This window comes from Patiria miniata, unplaced genomic scaffold (assembly GCF_015706575.1).
Source record: "Patiria miniata isolate m_02_andy unplaced genomic scaffold, ASM1570657v1 HiC_scaffold_7, whole genome shotgun sequence".
In the NCBI taxonomy this organism is placed as follows: Eukaryota; Metazoa; Echinodermata; class Asteroidea; order Valvatida; family Asterinidae; genus Patiria; species Patiria miniata.
Window position 1 is genome coordinate 23,790,326 of NW_024037074.1, and position 25,773 is coordinate 23,816,098.

At 41.6% G+C, this 25,773-nt stretch overlaps 1 protein-coding gene across 1 annotated transcript in view; it reads right to left on the bottom strand.

Moving 5' to 3' along the window:
- Positions 1-276: 276 nt before the first annotated feature.
- The window catches only part of LOC119744846 (macrophage mannose receptor 1-like), a 45,565-nt gene continuing 20,068 nt past the window's right edge, over positions 277-25,773 (bottom strand). Inside the window, exons 18-36 of the mRNA XM_038221019.1 lie at positions 25,546-25,664; positions 24,518-24,669; positions 22,524-22,732; positions 22,011-22,138; positions 21,203-21,261; positions 20,428-20,604; positions 19,682-19,717; positions 18,377-18,549; positions 16,975-17,042; positions 15,210-15,319; positions 13,711-13,977; positions 12,968-13,119; positions 11,112-11,211; positions 9,374-9,654; positions 7,525-7,696; positions 5,624-5,881; positions 4,299-4,478; positions 3,793-3,843; positions 277-1,280 (exon numbers count right to left, since the gene is read on the bottom strand). Of these exons, the coding sequence (XP_038076947.1) occupies positions 1,045-1,280; positions 3,793-3,843; positions 4,299-4,478; positions 5,624-5,881; positions 7,525-7,696; positions 9,374-9,654; positions 11,112-11,211; positions 12,968-13,119; positions 13,711-13,977; positions 15,210-15,319; positions 16,975-17,042; positions 18,377-18,549; positions 19,682-19,717; positions 20,428-20,604; positions 21,203-21,261; positions 22,011-22,138; positions 22,524-22,732; positions 24,518-24,669; positions 25,546-25,664 (2,928 nt within the window). The 3' untranslated portion in view covers positions 277-1,044. The remainder of the gene's footprint in view (positions 1,281-3,792; positions 3,844-4,298; positions 4,479-5,623; positions 5,882-7,524; positions 7,697-9,373; positions 9,655-11,111; positions 11,212-12,967; positions 13,120-13,710; positions 13,978-15,209; positions 15,320-16,974; positions 17,043-18,376; positions 18,550-19,681; positions 19,718-20,427; positions 20,605-21,202; positions 21,262-22,010; positions 22,139-22,523; positions 22,733-24,517; positions 24,670-25,545; positions 25,665-25,773) is intronic.

Here is a 25,773-nt window from a genome sequence, read left to right on the forward strand (position 1 = left end):
TCAATATTGTTTTACTTTATTTCAGTACTTGAAGTACATGTACAAATGTACTACATACAAGATTTTATCAATTCAATATTGAAAAGCTTGTGAAAATCATAAGAATGCAAATTTATGACAAAAATTGCAGGCCAAAAGTCACAGCCTTCATTTTAGAGGTAAGTTACATGTACATGAACAGTGCCACTTACAATGGCAATAATACTTTCTTCAAATTGCAATAACGATTTCTTCAAACATTGCCAAGCACAATTAATACTGTATTCGTGTAATATCAACAGTGAGCCAATGAAAGCATTATAACCATTGGTACTTTGGTAGACAAAACACGCCATTTCTCATTCATTAAAACGACTACAGTTTTCCTCAATTTTAGAGTCTGGCGCGGCCACTGAATAAATCTATGCTTTTGTAATGCTTTTTGGAACAGGATAGCCACTCAAAATGCAAAACAAAAATTAGGGGAACGTTTTACTCATAAAACTAAAGATGATAAGGCATTAGTTTGCATCAACACGCCACTTCTTACCAAACATTTCATTTCCGCTAATATTTCAGATTGCTTTCTTTCGATATGCATTACAGAATATAAAGAAAAAACTAAGAGCACTATATTTCAATATTAAGCAGCATTTAAAATAAAATGAAATAAACTCATGGCGTAATCAAAAAGGATGAATTCTATTTACGTGATGCGAATGAACTCCCTTGAAATTTCAACACAATTATGAAGATGCCTCTTATAAAAATAGCTTGTAATGATTTGTAAAGGCATGAAAAAGTAATTTTAAGCACCCCCCCAATAAAAAAAAAATGGAGAGTCGGGAACCCAATTTCATGGATCTGTGTAGTGAAAAATATTGCCAAGAAATATTAAGTGCAAACGAATATCCTGAAGAACCAGTAATACTTTTTGGGCTGGTTACCTATTTTTACTATCACTTTTTGTGTGTTTGTGCTTAGCCAACTTCTATGCTTCAACGGCTCCATGAAATTGACCCCTGATCCACCACCACATTTCTGTAAAGACGCTTGCTGGAAGCATCAAGCACTGGATGCACCGGCAGGTTCTTGCTTGGTCTCGGACGGCTCGGGATACTTCATTTCCCCAGACGATGCGTACGCCACATTGTCAAAACCCGGAGCTGTGAGGTCTGTGACATTGGCGGGACCCTTTGGAACTCTGTTGCGGGTAAACACGAAGAAGGCAGCAACCAAGATGGCGAGGAGCAAGACCAGGACACCAAGGACAATGCCTACAATAGCACCAGTTTCAAGACCTGTCAAAGACAAAATCAAATAGGAATCTGAGGGGATTTTCCTTCTACAATGGAAGTCCCAAGTTAGAAGGATGAAATCCACTCAAGATCAAGTGCTACAATGAAAAGTGATGGAGGACAGAAATAATGAGATTCACCAATTCAGAAGAAAAGAATCAATCTTCCTTTTTAATGGAGAGCAGAACTTCTTCTTCTTTCGTATGGCGTGCACAGCCTACAGTTGTAGGTCAGTGGTAGACATCCATGCCAGGGCATCATCGGTTATAGTGTGGATGGCTTCAATAACTTAGGATGAAGTAAAGCAAGCCTCAACCAACATAGTCTTGGTCAAGTCGTGCAACGATAGAGAGTCCGATGATCGATGGTCAGCCACCAACAAAACAGTAGCCACGCACTATGCAATCACACGTACTGTACAAAGCACGAACATCGACCTCACACAGCTATAGGCTAGGATATGCAAATCAGGTGGTACTGAACAAACGCCTTGGAACATCCATGGGCCATGGCCTATCTTTGGGGGTAATTTTCTTTATTTTGTCCCTGGATTTATATCAAGTTATATTTGTTCTCGGGACTCCAAATTTGTTGGAGAATGTAGCCACACTATCCAGCTCTCTGTCCATGTAAAAATATGAGCGTCCAGGACCAAACACTGAATAATAATCTCATCTTATTCACATATGGGTTGTCGCTGGAAATCCAGCGACAAAGTAAAGAATAACATGAACCAAGGCTCACGGATGTTCCAAGGCATGATTGCTGATTTGCATATCGTAGCCTAGCCACGTGAGGTCGCTGTTCTCACTTCGTGTATTACATGTGAGTGCGTAGCGTACAGCTTCTGTTGTTCGCAGCCAATCATCGATCATCGGAATCTTTGTTGAATGCCTTGACCAAGGCTACAACCATCAAGCTCAACAAAAAAAGTCCTGACAAGGCTCACCACTGAGTTAAAATAGCCCCGTGAAATTTGGACCAAGCATGATCTTTCCCCTGAACCAATTTGGAAAAAACACAGCCTACAAATTGTAGCTCTGTATAGAGGCTTATGGTAATTATGACAAAAGTTCAACATGTATATTAACACATCATGGAAAGATTAAATGTGAATCCAAGGTGTCTTTTTCCAATGGAAGTCGTCCATTACAAGACCGAACACCTCTTAAGGTCAACGGCTGCAATGAAAAGTCTATGGGAGCTCAAACAAAAGGAAAGAAAGGAGATTCGCCAATTCAGAAGGAAAAAAATAAATATTTGTCATGAAGAACAGATCACAGGATGAAGGAAAGCAAGCCTCAGGCTAAGAGGCCCCACGTGGAAAAAGTGCTACTTGCATAACTCTTAGTCCTACACATGGGAATTGCTAGATTGTATATGGAAACAGCAAGCCAAATCTCCAGCCAAAACAGGGGAACCGAACTTGAAACACCAGAGGAGCACCTATCATGAATATATTTGTAGAACAGGCAAAGGGAAGCAACTGACGAACAGTGTGATAACGATTGTGCATAGGAAGAACCCAACTCCTCACTGACTAAGTCTGGGTGTACTTTATTCTGATTTGGATTTGACTCTTCTAATGCAGGCAGTTCCTAACAAGCGCCGCAATTGAGGTCCCTGGACCAAATCCAGTCTTGGGAACTTTAAGGCAGCAATACCCAGAAAAATTCCGAGCATAACTCATGCGTGCGCATGAGCTTGAATTCATTGAGCTCGAGGAACTTCCTGGCTAGCACTGCCAAAGTTCCCAAGATTGATGTGATTCATCTTATTCGATTCACCCACCACAGCGGCAGCCTTACTGCACTTGCCAGGCTGAATTAGGGGAATAAAATCCAAATCCACACTTGGACCAAACTTAAAGGGAATATACAACATTTGCAAACATCAAACAACAAAACTGCCAAATTTTCACAAAATACCTTACTGGACTGTTCGTGAATAACAGTCAAAGCATCCTGTAAAATCATGGCATCTGGTGTGCTAACATTTAAAACAAAACTGGCATTTTTGTATCAATTTCCAACGCTCGTTAGCCGATCAGCGTGTGGAAAGAAACTGGCTTTTTTTCCAAATACTGCCCCCAATTTTTCATATTTAGTTAGTCACCATTTTCTTTGCGATCGAATACACACCTGATACAAACCAGCTAGACTGATTCGCTGATCTGATAATTCCCCGATGACTATAAACTGTTCCATTTCATCTTAAGTGGGGTCAGGGAACTAGACTACAAGAAAATGACTGTTTTTCTTGGTTTTTCCACCATCTACAAACTCAAAACTTTACACAAGTAAGTGAAACAATATTTGCTATGAAATACCACCCCCCCCCTCCCCAAATCCAGCCATTTCTGGAAATTACAGCAAAAACAAATGATGTATATTCCCTTTAAGGCTGGGCTCTAGTTTGCCCTACAGGTCAAGTACGTTGGACAAGATGGTAGAGCAAGGTAATGCAGGGCAGAAGCAGAGAAAGCTGAGCAGTTGTTGACGGGATGTACACATACCTGCTACCGGCTTTGGGCTCTGCCGAGTGGGAGGGATATCCGTCGAATTGTCTGTCAGAAGAGAACACAGACAAAATATGTGAATACAGACATGCCAAGCAGTACAACACAGAACACCTCGGGGGGGGGGGGGGGGGGGGATCATTATAAGGCTTGCCTGTATCTGAAGGTCCAGTTCAGGATATTAATTGTCGGTTTGTAGTCTGTCCCAGTCCCAGTGCAGGTCAGTTGGTCAGTCATTAAGTCGGTCAGTAACTTGGCGGACAATAGGCCGACCATTCAGGTCCAGCCATAAAACAAAGTGATTGAGCAAACCGATTAGCAGAAAATTGAAGTTGAAAAGTTTCTTTCAAGCATTTATTTTCCTGCTGTATTTGTGTTCTGAAATTGTGTTCAACTGTTTAACAGCCATCAAGCTGACTTACGGGCAACCAGAAGGCGGCAGGATTCAAAAAGGTAACAAAATGGCGTTTTCAGAAACAAGCACTTCAGATATATATACGTACGCGTTTTAAGCTTCTTGCAGATGAAGGTCCTAAGCTGGTTGCAATCAACGTCATTCCACTCGCCACTGGATGTATACATCTCCACACAGTTCTCGTGCTCTCCGTTCCAGATCAAGGTCGGCTCGCCATTCACCCAGTTGTCATATTCCACGGGCTCTGAGTCCATCCACTGAAAACCTCCTGAAAAATCCATGCGATATGAATTGATGTCCAATCTCTTTTTTGTTTGTTTTATATTTACAAGTGCCAGTATCACTTCATTTGTTGGGAAGGGGGGGGGGGGGCTGCCGGGGGGCTAGTCCATTTTATGATGCCACTTCTGTGTATGTCTGCCTTCTTTGAGGGCAACTCTGTCTCAACCAAAAAAGAAAGTCCCCTCTTAATACTTTTTTGTCTAACTCCAAAACTACTGGGCACATCTTTCTCAAATTACGACTGATTAGTACAGACATTCCTTAGCAATCCAGCCATACTCTTTGTTTGGCCCAAAACAGTGATAATGTGTACAAAATTATGCAATTTATGACAAATGGTACCGAAAAAAAAGTTGCACTTTTGTATACGTGCAAAGTGAGTGTGAACCACAACTTGCACGCGTACAAAAGTGCAACTGTTTCCAGTATCATTTGTCATAAATTGCTTAAATTCATACACATTATCACTGTTATAGGCCAAATAAAGAGTATGGCTGGATTGCTAAGGAATTTCTGTACTGATTGGTCGTTATTCGAGCGAGAGGTGCTCAGTAGTTTTTGGAAGGGGGGGGCTGACTTTCTTTTTTGGTCGAGTGTTTCTTGTGAATTTTTGCTAGGGAAGCTTTAACTTGTGTGACATACAGGGCCCACTTTAATGGAGGTAGTAAGCGGAAAATAGCCGACTACCAGTCACAAGCAAAATACATCACGTGACATTTTGGCTGGTAACCAAATATTATCTGTGCTGAGCAAACTTCTGTGCTTATAGCAGCTGCATAAAATTGGGCCCCTGGAAGTTCAGCTCATTTAATAGTTAGTTACTTCAAAACAAAACAAGCTCGAAATGATCTCGGAAGCAGCAGGCCAACGAATTTGTGTTCATGCCTGAGTGACGTGATTGTGCCATGTAATTTCTGGAAGGAGTAGTGTTCTGAGTACAAAAATCAGGTTTTTAACCCTAGTGACCCCATGATGACCTTTGAAGGTCAGTGGAGACCGTCAAAGTCACACAAAAGAGGGCCAGACATTCAAATAAGCTGCCAAGGTATTCCTATGGCATTGGCATGCCCACTGGCATTTGTGATCGTAATTGACTACATAATGGAGTGCTCCATGCATATAATCACCCACCTTCATCGGTGCGGTACAAGCCTAGCCAAGCTGCGTCGTCTGTCCGTACAGCCAGGATGTTCTCCTGGACAAACATATTCTCCAACTTGTGGTGAATGGTGACCAGGTTGGCCCCCATGTCGTTGCAAGTGCGCTCTGCCTGGTACTCGGAGACTGGGTTCTGGTCGGCTGCCTGGAAGTACATGCAGTAGCTGCCGTACGGTAACCAGCCGTCGTCACAGGTGCCCGGTATATCGGGTGGATGAGTTGGTGGGGATTCTGAATAGAGTAATGTTGGGGGAAACGCATGGTAAAAACAAGACCATGAAAGTGTTCTAGTATTGTCAATTTTTTCTTTCTTTTTTCAGTTAGATGCTAGGGGGTGCTCCCCCCCCTGTCTTATTTGTTATTGCTATTTCACAAATCTGTATGGTGTTAAGGGGATGATTTCAACTAGTCTTCGCTCCTATGATTTATTGGGGGGACAATACATAAGCCGTTTCGCGGATACCGCCATCTTGCTTGAAATCGCAATTGCACAATGGCTTGGAGGGCACGTGTGACCAAACCCACAATAGAATGCACACATGAGCAGTACGTACATGAGGAGTGTCCGGATCGTTAGTGCGATACCAAATTTTCCGCAGCGTTCATTTCATGCGCGGTCACGTGACTTCTTTTCGCGATCGATTTTTCCTTTTCAAGCTTGGTGCTGTTGCATGTGGGATATCTTTATAATAACTTTTTGCACCCATGGACAGCTCAATGTCCCATTCATCAGTTTTTAAAACTCTGTATCCACAATTGTGTTTTTTTCACTGAAAAAAAAAGAGATTTTTCAGAACAGCTCTGACCTCCCCATGCTTTCTACATTACGGATTTTCAGTCATGGTAACGTTTGCCCCCCAAGCTATTGCGCAATCACAATTTCAAGCAAGATGGCAGTATCCGTGAAACGGCTTGTGTGTCATTTTTGTGTGGCAACGCCAGTGCCGGTGGTACATGATTCGCGGCGGCGCAGGCGGACTAAACCCGGTCAATTACCGGCTTGATTTCAAGTCTTCCTTCCCCCCGGCCAATGTGACGCCACTTAATTTGTAATACACAAGTCTGTCTCCTGGTGAAAATGTTGCAATTCTTTTTCAATATACATGTACCTCATTTTAACACACTGATTCACATGAACCACTTTTCCAAATTCTCAGATTCCATCCAAAAATCAAAACCCCCAAGTACTACCATACTTTCAAAGTTTTACAGGCTTTACTTGTTTTAATGCCATCTTATTTTTCTTTTGGTTTCATTAAACTTGTTAATCTCAGAATAGCACTTCACCATAGTCATTTCTACTATATTGACTGCCTGCCAGGTGTAGTATTACACTGAAACAAAATAGGGGTTAACCAATGTTCCAGTATTTTGGGGTCCTTTTTCCAGAGAAGTTTTCCATTTGTTTATTATACTTTTTACGGAAAATAGGGGTTAACCAATGTTCCAGTATTTTTGGGTCCTTTTTCCAGAAAAGTTTTCGATTTGTTAATTATACTTTTTACGGAACCTTGAAAAGGCAAAGATGTACATAACTGCTACCAATTTCTGCTTTCCACATCTACATGTAAATAGGGAAAAGAGTACTGCAATTATTGGACTTTGTTTCTTAAGAGTTTGTTTATAAAACTGTGTTGTCTGTTCTTCATCAGGGTGACTGCTCTATGTTCCGACACCCCTATGTTCCGACAACCTAGATTGTGTTACTCCCGGTTAGGGTTAGGGTTAGGGTTAGGGTTAGGAATAGGAATATGTGCAGTCGGAACATAGGGGTGTCGGAACATAGAGGTGTAACCCTTCATCAGAGGGATGGGTTGTTATTTCACAGTAATTTATATTTTTAAATACCTAAACCTGAAAATAAATGCACTTACTCAAGGAATACTTGCACAGGCTCCCAAATTTGTTGGTGCAGACGGTGTCGTTCCAGCGGCCGTTGAAGTCCATGAGCACGCAGCCCTCCCCTTCCCCCTTGCTGGGTTCACTGGTGTCCCAACGGGTGTAGAAGACGGGCCAGTTGTCTAGCCAGCTGTATTCTCCGGAGGCCTAGTTAACAGACAGAGGGAAAGGGGGTTTAAATAGAAGAGATGCAGCCCCTTAAAACCTCGAGCTTCAGGGTGTCCCAAAAAAGTTGTGCAAGCAGATATCCTTTAAATTCTCAAAAACTACTTAAAACTACAGACCATAATTTGCGGTTATCTAAAAAGCAACTGACATAATTATTGTTGAAAGATAGTAAGGGAACTAAACTCCCTGTGAAATTATTCTTTCTGGCAAGCTGTCATTTTGAAGAAATCAATGAAAGAAGGCCTTTCCTTGTGTTAGTAGTTCGTTTTTTATTTGCCGAAGCGTGCGCAAGTGTTGACACGACACATTGGGTAGCTGCAATCAGCTCAGTGAGAACGTGTCTCGGACGCTGAATTCAGGCCCAATTCAAAACATGATTCAGCAACTTTTGATTTGAAAGTAAGATCCTAGAAAGCTGTTTCTCGGAATATACAGCTGAAGCCGAGCTGAAACTTCATCAGGTTAGTTGTTCAGCAGCCTTCTTCAGATTTTGAGAACTTTTGTTGCTTCAAGTGTCCAGAGAAAAAAACCTGTGTACATTGTCCGATTTTTTTTGCTGATGAACCCCCCCCCCCTGCAAAAATTCCATGATCCGCCCCTGCATAGCCTTTTACAATCTGTTAGATCTCTGGTTTGCATGAACGGATTTCCATGGCATTTTCACTGATTATACACAAGAGTATAATGAATATGCTCCATCAAGATGAAATACTCATGTTAAGTAGTGTTTGATAAATTAAACGATATCTTCTTGCACAACTGTTATTGGGACACCCTGTACTTTGAGCAAGTTTGAACACCAACTGTACTTGTCTACAGAGTAATATAGACTATAACTTCGTTCAATCCTTCTCAAAGGTTATAAACATGATGGGCTTACACACACTCAGTTGATATTTCCAATTGCACGTACTTGCCAAAATGCTCCGTTTTTTAACCAGAAATAATTTCCTGGGCTGAAATTTTGACTTAATATCCCTTACAAAAAATACTTCAATTTGTGACAGATCAACACACCTTGGAAATTCCTAGTTTTGGGGTAAAATCCAAAAATCTATTTCGTGATAACCTTGTGGAGACCTATAGAAATTGCCCTGTGGAGATGTATACAATCTTTTGATCCCTATTGTGCACCTGTCTCCACAGGGTACCGTGTACCAGATCATGGCTCACGTATTCTGAGGAAGTCCAGTATTTAAGACACACATGTAGAGACTATAGGGGTGTGCATTTAGGGGTACGTACGGGAACCGGGTACTCGACTGAAACTCAACCCCAAAATTCAAATCTCGGAAGTTGCTGTTCATATTGTTTTAAGGTCCACAAGATAATACTACCTCTTTGGTGCATCAATATAGCAAGATACTAGCGTGTACAGTGAGCTTTATAGCTTTATGGTGTACATTGACTACAATTTCCATGAGCGTCATAAATGTGAAAAAATGTTTTGTTTTAACATGTAGCCTGGCTTTCATTTTGAAAATTCCCGACAAATGACACTGAACACCTTTTCCTTTTTCGTTGTCTGACAAGTTACTAAGTAATTTGTGAAGTTGGTTTAGGGTACCGGATCCCATAATTTGGAACCGGTTCCTGACATCAACGGTCAGGTGCTCGGGTACCCGGTTCCGATGCAAAGCCCTAGTGGGGACTAACGTCTTTATAGGTCATGCCAAGCCACAGGGGCTTCTCCTCGGTTATACTTCCGTCCGCGTTGGCCGCCGCTTGCACCATGAGACCGTCCGCGTAGGCCGCCTCGTACGGGTCGTTCAGGCTGGCCAGGGTGGCTTGATTGCCCAGGGCCTGGCACGCCGTGATCGCGTCGCTGAACGTGACAGGGTCCGGGAGGATCTGGAAGCAGCCACCCTCGTCGGGCCAGTAGGACCAGTTGATGCCACAGGGATTGAGGGGTGTATGGGGTGGATCGTTCTGGGGATCTGAGATAATTAAAGAAAAAGCCACTCTTTACTGTTTGCTGTTACTGGGGACTTTGCAAATATGAACACAGTTAGCCCTTTTGTGTACTTCAATCTTTACTTTGACACTGATGAAAAAACAACTGACATATGATTCCTGGCGCAATACCCCTCACTCGCACTTGGTACTCATACGATATGATATGGATTTGTGCACACTTAGAATATAACCGATCGTCTGTAGGCGCATACATTGCACAAACCAGTGTTCACAGTATGCAATGTGTCCCTCCTATTAAGTTCTTACTGGTTGGCTACAAAGCACTATTTACTGTTTATGCATGGGTCCATGCCCGCAAAAAAAAAGGTGGGTACAATTTTATAAGTTATCAAGATTGCAGCAAAGCATTTAGTTGCGTTAAAGGAAATATATACCTGTGTATATATATATTTTACTTAAAGCAGGGGCAGCTTTTTATTTCTTCATGAACCCCTCCAAGGATAAGCATACAACCTCAAATTCCAAAACATTACCAGTATTAAAGCTACAGTCCATCATTTGCAGCTATTCAAAATGTAAGTGATGTAATTATTGTTGGAAAGCATACTTGGTTGAAAGATAGTAAGGGGACTAAACTCCTTGTGGAATTATTCTGGGGGGGGGGCTTAACCGCGAATAGATTTTGGTCATTCTGGGCAGCGTACAAACTCTTGCTTCATATGGCTATTGAATCTAAATAACTTATAGCCTCTAGTACTTAAAAATCTGCCCTAGACAGAATGTATATTTTCCCTAATTCCAGATCGGGCATGTCTGCATGTAAAGCTCCATGGTAACAATACAAAGTCTTTTTTTCATGTCATCTCAACATTTATTTCTACAATGTAAAGTAAATTTATTAAAGTATACAAAGGGCTAATATCCGACAGATTGCAACACATTGAAAATGGGGAATAAAGGAGGCATGTTCAAAATAACTCGTAAGTTGACACCAGGTTCTTTGAGCTTATTACAGCTGGACAAAATAATGTGCAACTTGACGTGTTCTTGGACAAAGATACTTGTGACTTGACTTGTGTTTAGACCAAATGACTTGTGACTTGACTTGTGACTGGACCTAATGACTTGTGACTTGACTTGTGACTGGACCTAATGACTTGTGACTTGACTTGGACTTGCAAAAAATGACTTGCTGCCACCTCTGACAAGGACAACATCTTTCCACTAAACTGTGGTCAGAAAAATGGCCATCAGCATCACACTGTAATCATGTCTAGTTGAATACAGAATAATGTAAGGTTCTTGTGAATGAGTGCCTGCTTACTTTGGTGCTCCCTTTAGTGCCCCACTTGAAAGAGGTTAGAGTTGGGGAATGTGAAGGAAACAAGATTGACCCTGCCCCTCTAAATATTGACCCCGCCCCTCTCAATATTGACCCCGCCCCTCTGTAACTTTCTTTTTCTATAGTTAGCTGTACCTGGTTTGCTTTGACAGACGTAGCCGTTCTTGGTGTCACAGTTCTGGTCGTTCCATTCACCAGCATCGTTCCAGTGATCGTACATCTCCACACAATCTTCCTACAAGATCAAATGAAACCAAACTTAAAAAACAAAAACAAGATTAGGCCAAAAAAAGGTCTCCGGTTTGTGGTATGGAGCTTTCCCAAAAAGTGGTGCGGCGATGCGTTTTTTTTTTCCCTCCTACTTTTTTTTCTTCAAATGGTGGCTGATGTTGCAGATGACACCTTAAAACTCTTACAATATCCTTCAGAGTCGAGCTTGAGGTGATATCAGTAAGGCCATAAGGCTTGAGAAGTCTACACCCACTTACGATCTCGACCGACACAGACATTCTTCGGGAAATTTGGAAAGTCATGACAAAAGTCAAGGAAAACGGTAACTTCAGATGGCCATACATCGACATCGTGCACGAGCTGCTCCAGACTGGTCATTAGTCTGCTCCCTTACACATTGCGCTAATTAAAAATTGTTGAAAGGTTCCAGATACACGACCATCGCTCCCTCAGTCTGGCTGATTACAAACTTGCAACATCGTCTGCAAATGGTGCCCGACTAAATTTAGTGCAAAATATATGGGAACCCAGAGAGGCCACATAAAGCTTATACTCGATCATAACCCCATCTAAAAACACGTTAAAATTGTGCAGCAGCAGGATTCCAGTCAAACCAGTGACTTTGGCAGTTTTGAGACATCATCTTACATTGAAAAAACTTTTTAATTTTGTCGACGTGCACGGCTACTGCAACGCATGTGCATACCAGAAACCGGAGCCTTTTTTGGGGCCTTATAATTTATGCCATCTGGGCTGTGGGGGTGGGTAGGTGGAAGAAATGCGCCACTAAATAATTTGTTTTTTCTTTTAAACCCAGAAAACTATTCAATCACAAATTTGGAAAATGGTTTGAACTTATGAAAAGTTACAGATGTACATGTGACAAACAAATGCATTTCTTACATTCAGAAACAGTTCTACACTGAAACGTTCCGAGTCTAAGTGAACAGTTTCCCTGAATTTTTTGTGGTGTACCTGGTTTTTAAGAAGATTAAGAAATTTCAGATGGAAAAAGACAAATTGCGGAATCTGGTGGAAAAAAATACTTAAACTCTGGTATTTTTTGGGGGGGGGGTTGAAATTCCGTACAATAACAATTTTTGTTACATAGAAATTTGGAATATTTGTATTATATTTATTTATTAATTATTATTATTATTATTATATTTTTTGTGGCGGGGTAGGGGGGACCCTATTTTGATGTACCCACTCTTGCCCACAAAGAACCACAATCGTTTTTATGTGACAAAGCTTTCCTACACAAACTGGAAAAAAAAGTGGGGTTCGTGCTGTATTTTTGTGCTCAATTTCAGCTTTTTTTTCAAAAAAGACATTCAAAAATGTGTTACGATCAAATCTTTATCAGTAGGGCCGGGCACAACCATTTTTATACATGTACTACCCCCCCCCCCAGCTTGCTGAACTTGTTTCACTTAGCTCAAACTGATGCTTACACTGATGTTACACTATTATTTGTCAGCTGTTACACTATTTTTTGTCAGCTGTTACACTGTTATTTGTCAGCTGTTACACTATTATTTGTCAGCTGTTACACTATTATTTGTCAGCTATTACACTATTATTTGTCAGCTATTACACTGTTATTTGTCAGCTGTTACACTGTTATTTGTCAGCTGTTACACTATTATTTGTTTAGCAAGAATTGTTTCCCGAAAATGACCACAAAGCAACAATGAAGGGGGGGGGGGTTGACCATGCAACGGAGGGGCTAGAATTTGTGTATGAAATATACACAATACCTGTCCACCATATTCATTGGGCTCCCCCGAATTCCAGTTGGTATAGTCCAACGTGGTTCCATCAATCCACTTGAACTGGCGATTGGTCGTGATGTCGCTCAGACCAATCCAGATGTGGAACTTGTATTCCTCCAGGAAACTTGTCAATTTGGCTGCGGAAAAGAATTCAAATACAATCAATCCACAATAAATAAATGGAGCCAAATCGTTTTTTATCTCAAAACCAGCTAGAGCACTTAAACCTTACAGGAAATGTTTCAGCTGTAAAACAATCTTTCAATTTCTGCATTAACAATTCTTGATGACCTTCATTATTCACACACACAAAAATAACCTTCAGTCCTTCACATCAAAAATACCTTATCCATGTGACCAAGTACAAAGTAAATATGTTGAAGATCCCCTCACGTGGCACAATTTGATTTTTTTCCCAATAGTGCCTAGCAAAAAGCACAAGTTTGATCCCAACTTTCATAATTTGAAATTCTTACAAGTTCACTTGAAAATTTCTGAGTTTTGTTGAAGAGTGCCATAAGGCGACCCTTTGCCCAATATTAGGCTCAATTTTCACAACTTTTTTTGTGGCTTTCTGAGCTACGACAAATAAAATGTTCACATGGTTTCCATAGCAAGTTTTGTTTAGGCAATAATGTCAATATTTAACTGAATAAATTTGATGCTCATATACAAAAAGGTTTGGCAACAACAAAAAACTGACACAAATTTTATCCAAACTTTGATACCTTGCACAGCCTGGGAGTGGATGGTTGCCAGCTCACCGCCAGGAACCTTCTTACACTCCAGGCTAGCGTTTCTCCAAGACAATTTGCTGTCAGGTTCCTTTCCAAAGAAGGTGTAGCAGCGGTTCAGGAAGCGGACGGAATCCTTGGGGCAGTAGCCCGTGGGCGCTGGGGTCGGGGCGTGGGTGATGGGCCCCACTGAGCTCTCGTGCTTCTTGCAGATGAAGTTGCGCGGCGTGCCGCAGTTCTGGTCGTTCCAGTTGCCGCCAGCTATTAAGAGGAGAATATAACATTCTTTATGTAAACCCAAGAATGTCTGATATAGACTGATCCTGTTAAAGCTACAGTCCATCATTTGTAATTTGTGCATTTTGTTCGTTTGAAGCAACAAAAGAGTTCAAAATCTAATGAAGGATACTGAGCAACTAACCTGATGAAGTTTCAGCTAAGCTTTAGCTGTACATTCTGAGAAAAACAGCATTCTAAGATCTCAATTTCAAATCAAAAGTTACTGAATCATGTTTTGAATTGTTTTGAATTGCAGCTTTACGCGACGTCGCGCACTGATCAGACGAATTATAACAACCGCGCGCGTGCGTGCGTCGTTCCAATACTTGTGCGCGCTGCGCTGAATAACAAAACGAACTACTAATTTAAATTTTCCTACGGTGCTTCTTAAGAATCACCATTGGAAATGCCTTCTTTCGTTCATTACTTCAAAATGACAGCTTCCCAGAAAGAATAATTTCACAGGGAGTTTAGTTCCCTTACTATCTTTCAACCAAGTTTGTTTTTCAACAATAATTACGCCAGTTACTTTTCGGATGGCTGCAAATGATGGACTCTAGCTTTAAGTCTTGTGTTTTGGTCAATCAAATGCGCAACCGATTGTCCAACAAAAGTCCAACATAAGTGCACTTGCATAATGGGGCTAATGGCCAAAGTAGAATGGTCCATTTATGAAGTGGGTGGGGCTAATGGCCAAAGTACAATGGTCCATTATGAAATGGGCGGGGCTAATGGCCAAGTAGAATGGTCCATTATGAAGTGGGTGGGGCTAATGGCCAAAGTGGAATGGTCCATTATAAAGTGGGTGGGGCTCATGGCCAAAGTAGAGTTGTCCATTATGAAATGGGCGGGGCTAATGGCCAAAGTAGAATAGTCCATTATGAAATGGGCAGGGCTAATGGCCAGCAAAGTTGAATGGTCCATTATGAAATGGGAGGGGCTAATGGCCAAAGTAGAATGGTCCATTATAAAGTGGGCAGGGCTAATTGCCAAAGCAGAATGGTCCATTATGAAGTGGGCGGGGCTAAAGGCCAAAAGCAGAAATGCTCAAATCAACAAGAAAGCAACTTCTTGCACAATTTAATCAAACTGACAATTGTGATTATTTCTCAAAATGCAATTCTCATTAATTTCCAAACAGTTTTAGCAAAGCTTGGATGAAGAAAATCAACAAACGCATGCAAATGAATAGTACGCAAATGCAACAGACTGACTTTCGCTATCTAGTCGAGGGTACATCTCCACACATTCCTCCTCCCCATTGAAATCATTGGGTTCTCCCGTCACCCAAGCATCGTAGTCGAGTGTCGTGTTGTCTGCCCACCTTTCATCACAAAATGCAAACACAAAATCTACATTACAAGTTGCTTTCCCCATGCTCTTCAACAAATTCAATTACTTTCTACTAATAAATGCTCAAATTGTATGTTTTGTTTCTCCTTCTTTGGACGTCTGAAACTGTCTGAAAAAAAACTTTTTCGGTTTTGGGCAAAAACAGATCTGCCAGATATTATTGATACTGATTGTGGGGTGGGAACCCGCCGCCTACCCCATGCAACGAAACTATTGTCTGGCAGCCAATTTCTGTTTAAGTACTAATGATATAATTTTTATGTATTTCTTTGTATGTTTTTACAGTCTTTGTAATTGTAATTATAACTGTGTACAGGTGATGTTTCTGTGTGTATATTTCGTATGTATTTTCAATGTTTTTCGGCACGCAATGAAATTATTCGAAATTGTGAAGTAATAATTTAATAACTAAACATCGGCCGATTCTCTCGATCCATACCTCATTTAAAAGTGAATTACCTTTGTATTGCTAGAAAAATTTAGAAATGGAATCGATTTTTCGGGATGAAACTCGAAAATAGAATGTCAATCGCCACTTTAAGGAACTGTTTTCACGCCAGGGACAACTTCTCGATTGATTGATTCCTATGGGCTCTCTGCTCAAGTACCCCCTCAATGCCTGGTGCTCAAACGAAGATGCTATGCTTTTGTGCACGTTCAGAATAAAAGTAGTCGTGTATGTGTTCATCTTTTCAAACCGTGGACAAAAAATACCAGAGAACAAAAGCAAACAATATCGTCCACGATTCCCAGCATATGTTCGCAATTGGGGTCATGTACAAAACATATGGGAGACTTCCTAAAAAGTTTGAGTACAAACAAAAGAGGGACAATAGGACGTCCACAATCGAAGGTGAACACACGTTTGTATGTGTACTTTGTGCTGTTAGCGCACAAACAAGTATCTGTACACGGTGTGTTCCGTACACTAGGCTCTTAAAAGTAGTTAGCCTCATAAATGTGGCCAATTTACTGGACTACCTCCGTAAATAAAGGCCACACTTGGAACATTTCCCCGAACATGTAGAACTTTGTCAAGTTTCTATTTTCACTTTGTTTGTAGATTATTTATGTTTTAGAAGCACACTCACCCTCTTTAAAACGATAGAAAATTAGTCCCCCCTTTTTCAGACGTCTATATTTTGTGTAATTTCCAGGTTCGTTTGCACACATTAGCGTATCTAAATTCCAACACGAAATTACACGAAAAATAGACTGTCGGAAAAAGGGGGGAATAATTTTTTTTTATTGCTTTAAAGAGGGCGAGTGTGCTTCTTAAAGCATCAATAAATTACAAACAAGGTCTTAATGTGAAAATAAAAACTTGACAAAGATATACATTTTCGGGGAAATGTTCCAAGTGTGGCCTTTAATACGGAGGTAGTCCAGTAATTTGGCCACATTTATAGGGCTAGAAAGTAGTCAAAAGCACCCTCTCTTGCTTGTGCGCAGAGCCCATATGCAAACCACACAATAAAGGCAACATTTGGGAAAGTTTTACTGAAACAATTTCTCTGGTATGTCATTCAACAACTAATTTGTAAAGGAAGAAAGACTGTGCAGATCCTGCTTTAATAGTTCACAAAGTCTGAGTTTCCTTTTCTCTGTTTGGTTTGCAGGACTTACCGGTATTTGCCGTTTTTACCAAACTCCCGCAAACCGATCCAGAAATCTCCACTGTTTTCACCACTGACCTGAAAGGCAACATTAGGGAAAAGTACAGTATTGGGATTCTGTACTAAATCACTTCAATGAATATTGAACATTCCAGCCTTAATTTTTTTTTACCAAATGTGTTTTATAGTAGTGGGTATTTACAAAGCGCATGTGTCCACCAGGACTGGTGCTCAAGGCGCTACATCATTATTACCCCTGCACATTGGGCCCTTGAAACATTCTAAATACCATCTCAGCACCCTGGGGAGTATATACAGCTCGATGCAGCCTGTTAGGCGCAAGGAAGCTAATTCAATCACAATTACCATCTCTGCCCTCACAGGTACCCATTTACTCCTGGGTGGAGAGAAGCAATGAGTGACAAAGTGCCTTGCCCAAGGGCACACGCACCATAGCCCCAGGCTGGACTCGAACCCACAACCTGCAGAATTACCTGCAGACCACAAATTCAATGCTCCAGACCACGAGGCCACAGCACTCCACTCCTTGGTCGAGAGCCCGTCACGTGAGTGGTTTTAAACGGTTGATAAAAAAACGACTGGTTTCTGACACTTTTTTCCGATGTCACTTGAAATTTTGACTCTATGAAATCTGGTCCATTAATAACTCTTTTACTGCTTGAACCCTCACACGTGACCAGTCACTCTGCTAATTGTCTTCACTGAAGCATGTGCAATACTACCAATAAGTCCATTTTTCCTGGTCCTCAATTCACACCACACCAGCACCACTGTGTTCTGCGCCACATCGCCTTTCAGCTCGAGCCATTACATCCGGGTCTAGGCACTAAACTTATTTTTAAAACGTACTTGTTTAAAACCGGCCAAGCACATATTTATTCCCTTTTTAAAAAGAGTTACCCCACCAATCTGACAACCCAAGGAGTAAATTATACGATTAGTTTCAATAAGGAAGTTTAGTTCCAAGTTCCAAATCTAGAGTTCAAACAATATTCCCCTTTCCAAATTGTGGTTATAGAACTGGTTCTACAACTACTTCTAGAAGTTGTTCGTGACTTGGTTCTAGAACTAAATGAAAAAAAAAAGTTCTAGAACTAGTTGCAAAACTTTGTCTACAGAGTTGGCTATTAATTGAACTGATTTTATGGCTTGTTCTGGATCTGGTTCTACATTTACTTTTAGAACCACTTATAGGACTAATTCTAGAACTACTCATTATAGGACTAGTTCTAGAACTGGTTCTAGACTTGATCCAGAGCTCATTATACACTGTAGTACTACTTCAAGAGCTATGTCTAGAACTCATTATAGGACAAGCTCTAGACTTGGTTCTAGAACTCATTATAGGACCAGATCTAGATCTGGTTCTAGAACTTGGCCCTACACCCTACCAGCCCATAGAGGAAATCCTGTTCGTCCTGGCCGTGTACGGAGGCAAGGTCCGCCCCTAGCTTGTGACAGTAATTCTCGGCCTCTGACCAGCCTAACTGGGTACCTCCTGGACTCAGGTAGTAGCAATAACCATTAAAGCTGAGAAAGCCGTCATCAGATGGGCATCTGGGGACTGTGAAATATCACAAATAGGAGACGGCTTTACACATGAACATTTATAGATTTGTTTCTTTCAATAAGATGACTAAAAAACATAGGCATGGGCATTGCATGTATTTTTTTGTCTATCAGTAATGACTGCGCGGAGCCATGGAGAGTGCAGCAGTGCGCAAGGGCAGATCCGGGGGGGGGGGGGGGGGGGGGGGGGGGGGGCAACAGGGGCCATGGCTCCCTGCCCAAAAAAAACCACTATTAAAACAATTTTTTTTAAGTGATGTCCCAATAAAGGCAGGCACTGTGTACACCGCCATCTTTTCCTCACAAAATTTGGTTAAAGCGGTCAGAAATTGTCTCAGATTGCACCACAGAGCATCTAGAATCCAACAATTTTGGGGGGCCCTTGAGCAGGCCCCGAACCCCACGCCAGAATTTTTTTGGACACAATTTTTGTTTTTGGGGGACCACATTTTTTGTTCCCCCCCCCAAAAAATGTGTTCTGGATCTGCCCTTGGCTGTGCTTCATGAGGTCTAAATGCTGGATGCCCAACACCGATTCTGGAGAACCTCCTAGAGCTGATAAACGCCAATTTACAGTCAGCCACGCAATCATGAACGTCTGACACTGATGGTAGTTGGACACTAAACCTTTTGAGGGGGCAGTCTGTAGTTGTTACGTGACAGGTACAACTTTGCTTTTTACACTTTATTGACTGGAAATTTTAAGGGACAATTCCCATGCATTATGTTACCAGCCTGCCGAATACCCAAAAAACTGAACACTGCCGTCCATTTGGTTTGGATATCGGTGCCATATTTGCATACATATTTGAATAAAGTGAGGTCAGCGACCACGTCAAAGTTCAATTAGTTGAACTCTGTAATGTCATCCCCCTCGAATTTCAGCAACTAGTCCCTGGTGATGTCAGCGTCAACTATAAAATGTGTGTAAGATAATCATGTGTCAATTTTCAGCCACGCAACCATATCACGGGATGGATTATAAACCGGTATTAATGGAGAGTTTATAATTAAGACGACCTTATGTGTATTTATAACACCACGTTTACCAGTTCCTTGAAAAGGTTCATAAAATCATAGCATATTGTTTCAAATTCTTTCAGTTGGGAGACCCAAGTTTGACTTACATGTTACTGGAGGCAGGGTAGTGGCAGGCATCTGACCTGAGAAAAATCAAAATTAAAAAAGTCACCATCCATCGTGAAAAGCTCGTCAACAACTCTTTTAAGAACCATTTTTTGAAGACACTTTTTCAAAGGCAAAGTTGCATCAGGTAATTTCATCCTCTATACCACAAATTGTGTTTGTAAAACAAACAAAAAGGCACTGAATCAATAAATCTATTATTTCAACAGTTTCTAGTTTATAGCAGAGATTTAAAATAATTTTTAAAAAGGAAGATAAAGCATTCAAACAATCCAACGAAAGATACATTCAAAAGGGACAGAAGTTCATTTTTGCCTTAGACATAGATCCTGCTGGTATCAAACATTATCCGCTCCATTCACAAATACCCCCTCACCGGCAAAGAAAGCACAGTTGGGGGTGACCGCCCGACGCCATCTTGCCTGACTGCAATTTTGCCGCCACGCGCGGCCGTACCATGTACCACTGCGTGTACATAGTACAAATCCCCTGGTGTACGTGCGTCACACACAAGGAACGGTGCGCGTCAACCAGCCAAATGTCCCACCCATGGGACGTCGTTGCCTGGTAAAAGGACGCCCTCTTTTGTTGGTGCATGGAGCCCATAGGCCCTGTAACTTTTTATATTTGTGTGCTTGCAATGCTTACGGTCTCTCACAAAATAGATGGAGGCTCTGTTAGCAAAAATCCTGAACTTAGCAAAGATATGAAATTATAGGGTGCTGACCTTTAGGGAGTAAACACACAGTGTTACGCTTGTTGCCCTGGCAGGGTAAATCGTTCCATCCGTGGCCGTTGAAGAACATCTCAGTGCAGTCTTCACCGGATCCCGCGTCGTTGGGCTCCTTGGGGTTCTGATGCCAGTTGGTCCACTGCACCAGGCTCCCGTCCACCCACTCAAAGGCTGACAAAAATCAACAACAGATAATATAATCTTGAAACAACATTGTTCTCGGCAGAGTGGGAAATGGGGGGGGGGGATCGGGAAGGGGGATTGGGGGGGGGGGGGTCAACGGGGACCATGGTCCCTAAAAATGAACCCTGTTTTAATTTTTTTTTAAATGTTGCAAAAAAAGGCAGCCACTGCGTACTGCACCATTCAATTGAGCCACCAAGCACCAATGTCGCTTTTCATATCAAACTTGGGGCAACAAAGTTTTGGACCCACTTTTTCTTACAAACCAAAACGTCTCTTTCTTACATAATCATGGTGTTAATATGCTATTTTTGGCAAGGATGTTGCCAACTGCGGCTTGAATTTATGGCCTTGGCAGCCCATAAAAAATGATGCTCAGTGTTCTAAATGTCTTAGGCATCTCAGGATGGTTTCTCGGTGACTTCAGCCTGTGATCTTAATTTCATTGCAACTAATAAAACCTCTGTCCCTCTGTCATAGAGTCACAATGCCTAAAAAGTGTCAGCAACCGCTTCTGTGCTGGACATTGAAGTGCATTTTGCTTCCAAACCAAGCATATGTTTTGGAAATTTATTCCAACGTTTACCTCCTTCTGCTTTGCTATCATGGAAGCCAATCCAGTAGGAATCATCGGTGTCACCATTGCTACGAGAGAAACACAAGGAATAATACAATTGATTGTTGCTTTCTAAACAGAACTGACTTCAAGGTAATGGATGCCATTTGCAAACACTCCAAATGAAAACTGCCAAAACTTTCTGAAATAACCTGCATGACTGTAAGTAATATTGTATCGGTGACAAACCTGTGTTCATTACAAGAACGGAGTGCCCATCTCTCTTTCGAAGCGATTGGGCCAGACCTGAGTCCATGAAATGCTGCGGTGGGGGTCGCCACACCTCCTCCACAGCGAGTCTGTTACCTTCCCAGCATTAAATAAAGCCGGAACCCATTTAAAACCTGGGTTGAGAGGAGTAATTGAGGTAAAGCGCCTTACTCAAGGGCACAACACCCATGGCCACGGTGGGGCTCTTACCCACTATGAGAAGGTTTGGCGATCCCCCCACAGAAGCATTTCATAGACTCGAGTCAGGCTGGCCCAATCGCTTTGAAAGAGAGTCGGGCACTCCGTTCCTGTGAACACAGGTTTGTCCCCTTTACTTTGACCTTTACCTTACTGTAAGTAAATAATAAGCATCAGGTGCAATCATCGCACCTGGTATATGCTGTAATTTTCAATAAAGGAGGAATTATCATCATGTCCCAATGATGGCTTGAATCGACCCACCGTTTTGAAAAAAATGCCTTCTTTCAAATACTGCATTTGTTAACAGGCGTACTATATCACTCTCAAGGAACCTTCAATCTTCACTCCAATTCTGGTCTGTACTTACGCCAAGACGGTCTGCGCAACAAAATGGTCCTCTTCACCCTTGGAGTGGAAGCTGGTCAGGTGGGCTCCCATGTTGAAGCAAAAGTTCTCGGCTGACCAGAAATTCAGTTTGACATTTAGATTAAATGCCTGTCAGACAACGGTCAAGGAAAAGGACCAAAGGAAAAAATAGCGTCATTTTGAAAAAAAGACATGACGAAAAAAGGCTTTTATTTATGGATTTTACAAACAAAGAGGTTCCTCTATGAACAGACTGGTTCCTTGTGCCTACATCATATACCCTGAAAGAAGGGGGGGCAGGAACCAGTCAATCTCCGACAACTGAGTTATTGCTAAGGACTGTAAATCATTCAAATTTGTAGATGCAATTATTGAAAAACCGAACATTTTTTTTTCGTTCAATGTCTCATCCAAAAGTACAAACTTGAGTATTACTAGAAAACAGACATTGGATTTTTCAGAGGTAAAAGTCCAAAATGGCCGAGTTACAACTTTTCCGAATTTCTATCCTTACCTTCATGCAGTGAGATCCGTAACCGATCCAGCCCGGTGCGCAGTCGTCGTTTGTTGGCGTGGTCTGCGTCCCCTGCGTGACCTTGACGGTAGCGAACCCGCCCCTTGCCTTCTCGCAGACGTAGTAGAAGCTGGCATTGCAGTTGCCCACCATCCAGAGGCCGCTGGCTGTGCCGGCGGTCGCGTACACGCAACGCCCCTTGGACTCATCTGTGTAATGAATGAAAGCTCAAAGATAGTTGGCAACTATTAAGGGTCGCAATGGACCAAATAGTAGTAGGTGTGATTATATTTAACCGACATACAGATCCTTGTCATTTGATTGGTGGAACTCACATCTTGTGACATTCGTTATTGCTCCCATTCACGCCGCTGCTCAAAAAGTACTATCTGCCCATGGGGAATGGGAAATACTATTAAACAGTTACGATCATGACGCGGTATTTGCGTGCAAATTGCATTGCGCATAGCGCGTATTGTTCCAAAGAGTCAGCGCTACAGCGTTGGGTTAAAACATTTTCGTGAAGGGGTAGTTTGGAAGAGAGAAATACATTTTTCTCCAGTTTTGTATTGAAATAAAAGTTCAAGTATATCAAATGACAAGGATCTAAATGTCAGTTATATAAAACAAATATTGAGTGGCTTTAAATTGTGAAATGGGAGGAATATTATCACTCGGTAAAATCTTGACTTTTCCAGTTCACTCGGCTTCGCCTCATGAAATGGAAAAGTCCAGATGGCTCTATTTTGAGACACCTTGGAGCAGGTTTTACAATGGGAGACTTTTGAGATGTTGGTGCAGCACATCGGTTATTTTTCCATTGTTTGCATCATACTGAGCATGCGCCTTACCTTAAACATGACGTAAACATTTGAAAAGGACCAGTGTGTTTACTGCCACCAACGTTTCAAAAGTCTCCCGTTGGGCACGGAACAGCTCTTCAGGGATGCACAATTTGAAATTTCATCATTACAAATTGTGGTCCCCAACACTATTTCAGGTTCAGACCGAGAAACGGTCCCTTGCAAGCTGTGTTCTAGTAGTTCCCTTACACTAGTTAGTGGGGGTTGTGGGTTCGAGTCCAACGAGAGCAATTTAGTGAATTTTTGGGGGTTTTCAAACTCTCACTGAGAAATAAAACGCTTATAAATTTAGGAATGCAGGTGAAGGGCAAAACCAAAAATTGGAAATGTATTTTGGTTTAACCAAAATACATTTCCAATTTGGGTTTTGTCATGTATCAAAGTAAAACTTTGATGCATGACAAACATTTTCAACTTGGAGGACCTGAAATTACCATATGGACCAAATTGCCGTCCTCAAGTCCATAAATCTGACGGGCAATATTCGTTTCTGCTAAGCTGTTAATATACAAATATTGAGTGGATCAGCGTGCAATGGGAGGAATATTATAGCAAGGTCAGTAAAATCTGGACTTTTCCATTTCAAGAGGCGAAGCCGAGTGAACTGGAAAAGTCCACATTTTACCAAGCGATAATATTCCTCCCATTTCACAATTTAAAGCCACTCAATATTTGTTTTATATAACTGATATATCCTTGTAATTTGATATATTTGAACTTTTATTTCAATACAAAATTGGTGAAAAATGTATTTCTCTCTTCCAAACCACCCCTTCACGAAAATGTTTGAACCCAACGCTGTAGCGCTGGCTCTTTGAAACAATACGAGCTACACTGAACGCGCACACCAGCATGCATTTGCACACAAATACCGCGTCATGGAACAAGACTGATCCTAACTGTTCAATAGTATTTCCCATTCCCCAAGGGCAGATAGTCCTTTTTGAGCCGCGGCGTGAATGGCAGTAATAACGAATGACACGTGATGTGAGTTCCACCAATCAAATGACAAGGATCTGTATGTCGGTTATATAAAATGATATATTACACATTGGTTTGGAAGATACGTTCACATTCAGGAGACGAGTGCATACATGTACATTTGCCACTTTTGGCCATATAAATACTTACCGGGTTGTTGTTGTCCCCAGTTGTCGTAAGTGAACGTTTCTCCACTTTCCCACTCGTAGAAGCCCTTGATGTTGCGATCGTGCAACCCAATCCAGGAGTGCTTGTAAAAGAGCTGTTTGCCCATCTGCGATGTTATCACGGACTGCTCATACCTAGGACAACAGAGAATGTAGTGGATTCAGATCAGTGGTATACAGCAAAGATGAATTGACTGATTTTTTGCTTTATATAAAGTTAGGTAATTCGTTTTGCTCATGACCACAATGTGTGTGAATGCATATAAGCACCACTTGGACTAGCAGTATAGCCAGCGTTTTCACCATGGGGCCGGGGTGGGGGGGGGGAGGGCTGGATGTTACAATGGGGGCGCACAATTTCTGTACATCTGTGCTGAAAGCTAGACAGGGATTTTTCAATGGGGACGTGTCCGGGGGGCATGCCCTCTCCCCGCATATATTTTGAATTGTTGAGTCACATATATATAGTCTATTGTTTGCGGCCCCATTTTACTACTGTCATAACATTATGCAGTGGCTGAATCGGGGGGGGGGGGGGGGCATATGCCCACAAACTTGCCTTCAAAATATGGTCCTCAAATTTGATCAGAAATGTTTACATAAGTATCCCAAATGGTCTGGCAATTAAGTTGTTTAAAATCTGTAAACCTAGCCAGTACAGTCATAGCCACAACTCCAAGTTTCACCCTTTCGTTTGGGGGGGGGGGGGTTCTGCTATTAAATCAAGCAGTCCGTGTTGACATCAGGCATCATAAGTCAGTCACAAATCAATCACAAGCCAATCACAACTCATCACTAGTCAATCACAAGCCAATCACAAGCCAATCACACGTCAATCACAACGTTTCACAAGTCCGATCACCAGACATCAAGTGACCAGTTATCCATGTAAATTGTTACCAATGCTCATCTTGCTACTTGTTACTTAATTGTAATTTGACTATATAATCGTGACCTAAATTGTGACTGACTTGTGACTGGTGTCAAGTCTAGGATTATATCAAAGCGTACTTGTCAGTGATGACAACCAAGCCTCCGCCGTACGTTTGGCACATTGCCAATGCTGCGTCCCGCGTTGCTGCAGTCTGATCTTCAAACTTGTAGCAGGACTCTCCATATGGAATCCAACCCTTTTTATCATTGAATATCAATCAACAACAAACAAAAATGAACAAATAATCATATTTAAAGGTAATATACAACAATTGCTTTTACTGAAATTTAAAAAAATGGACAGAT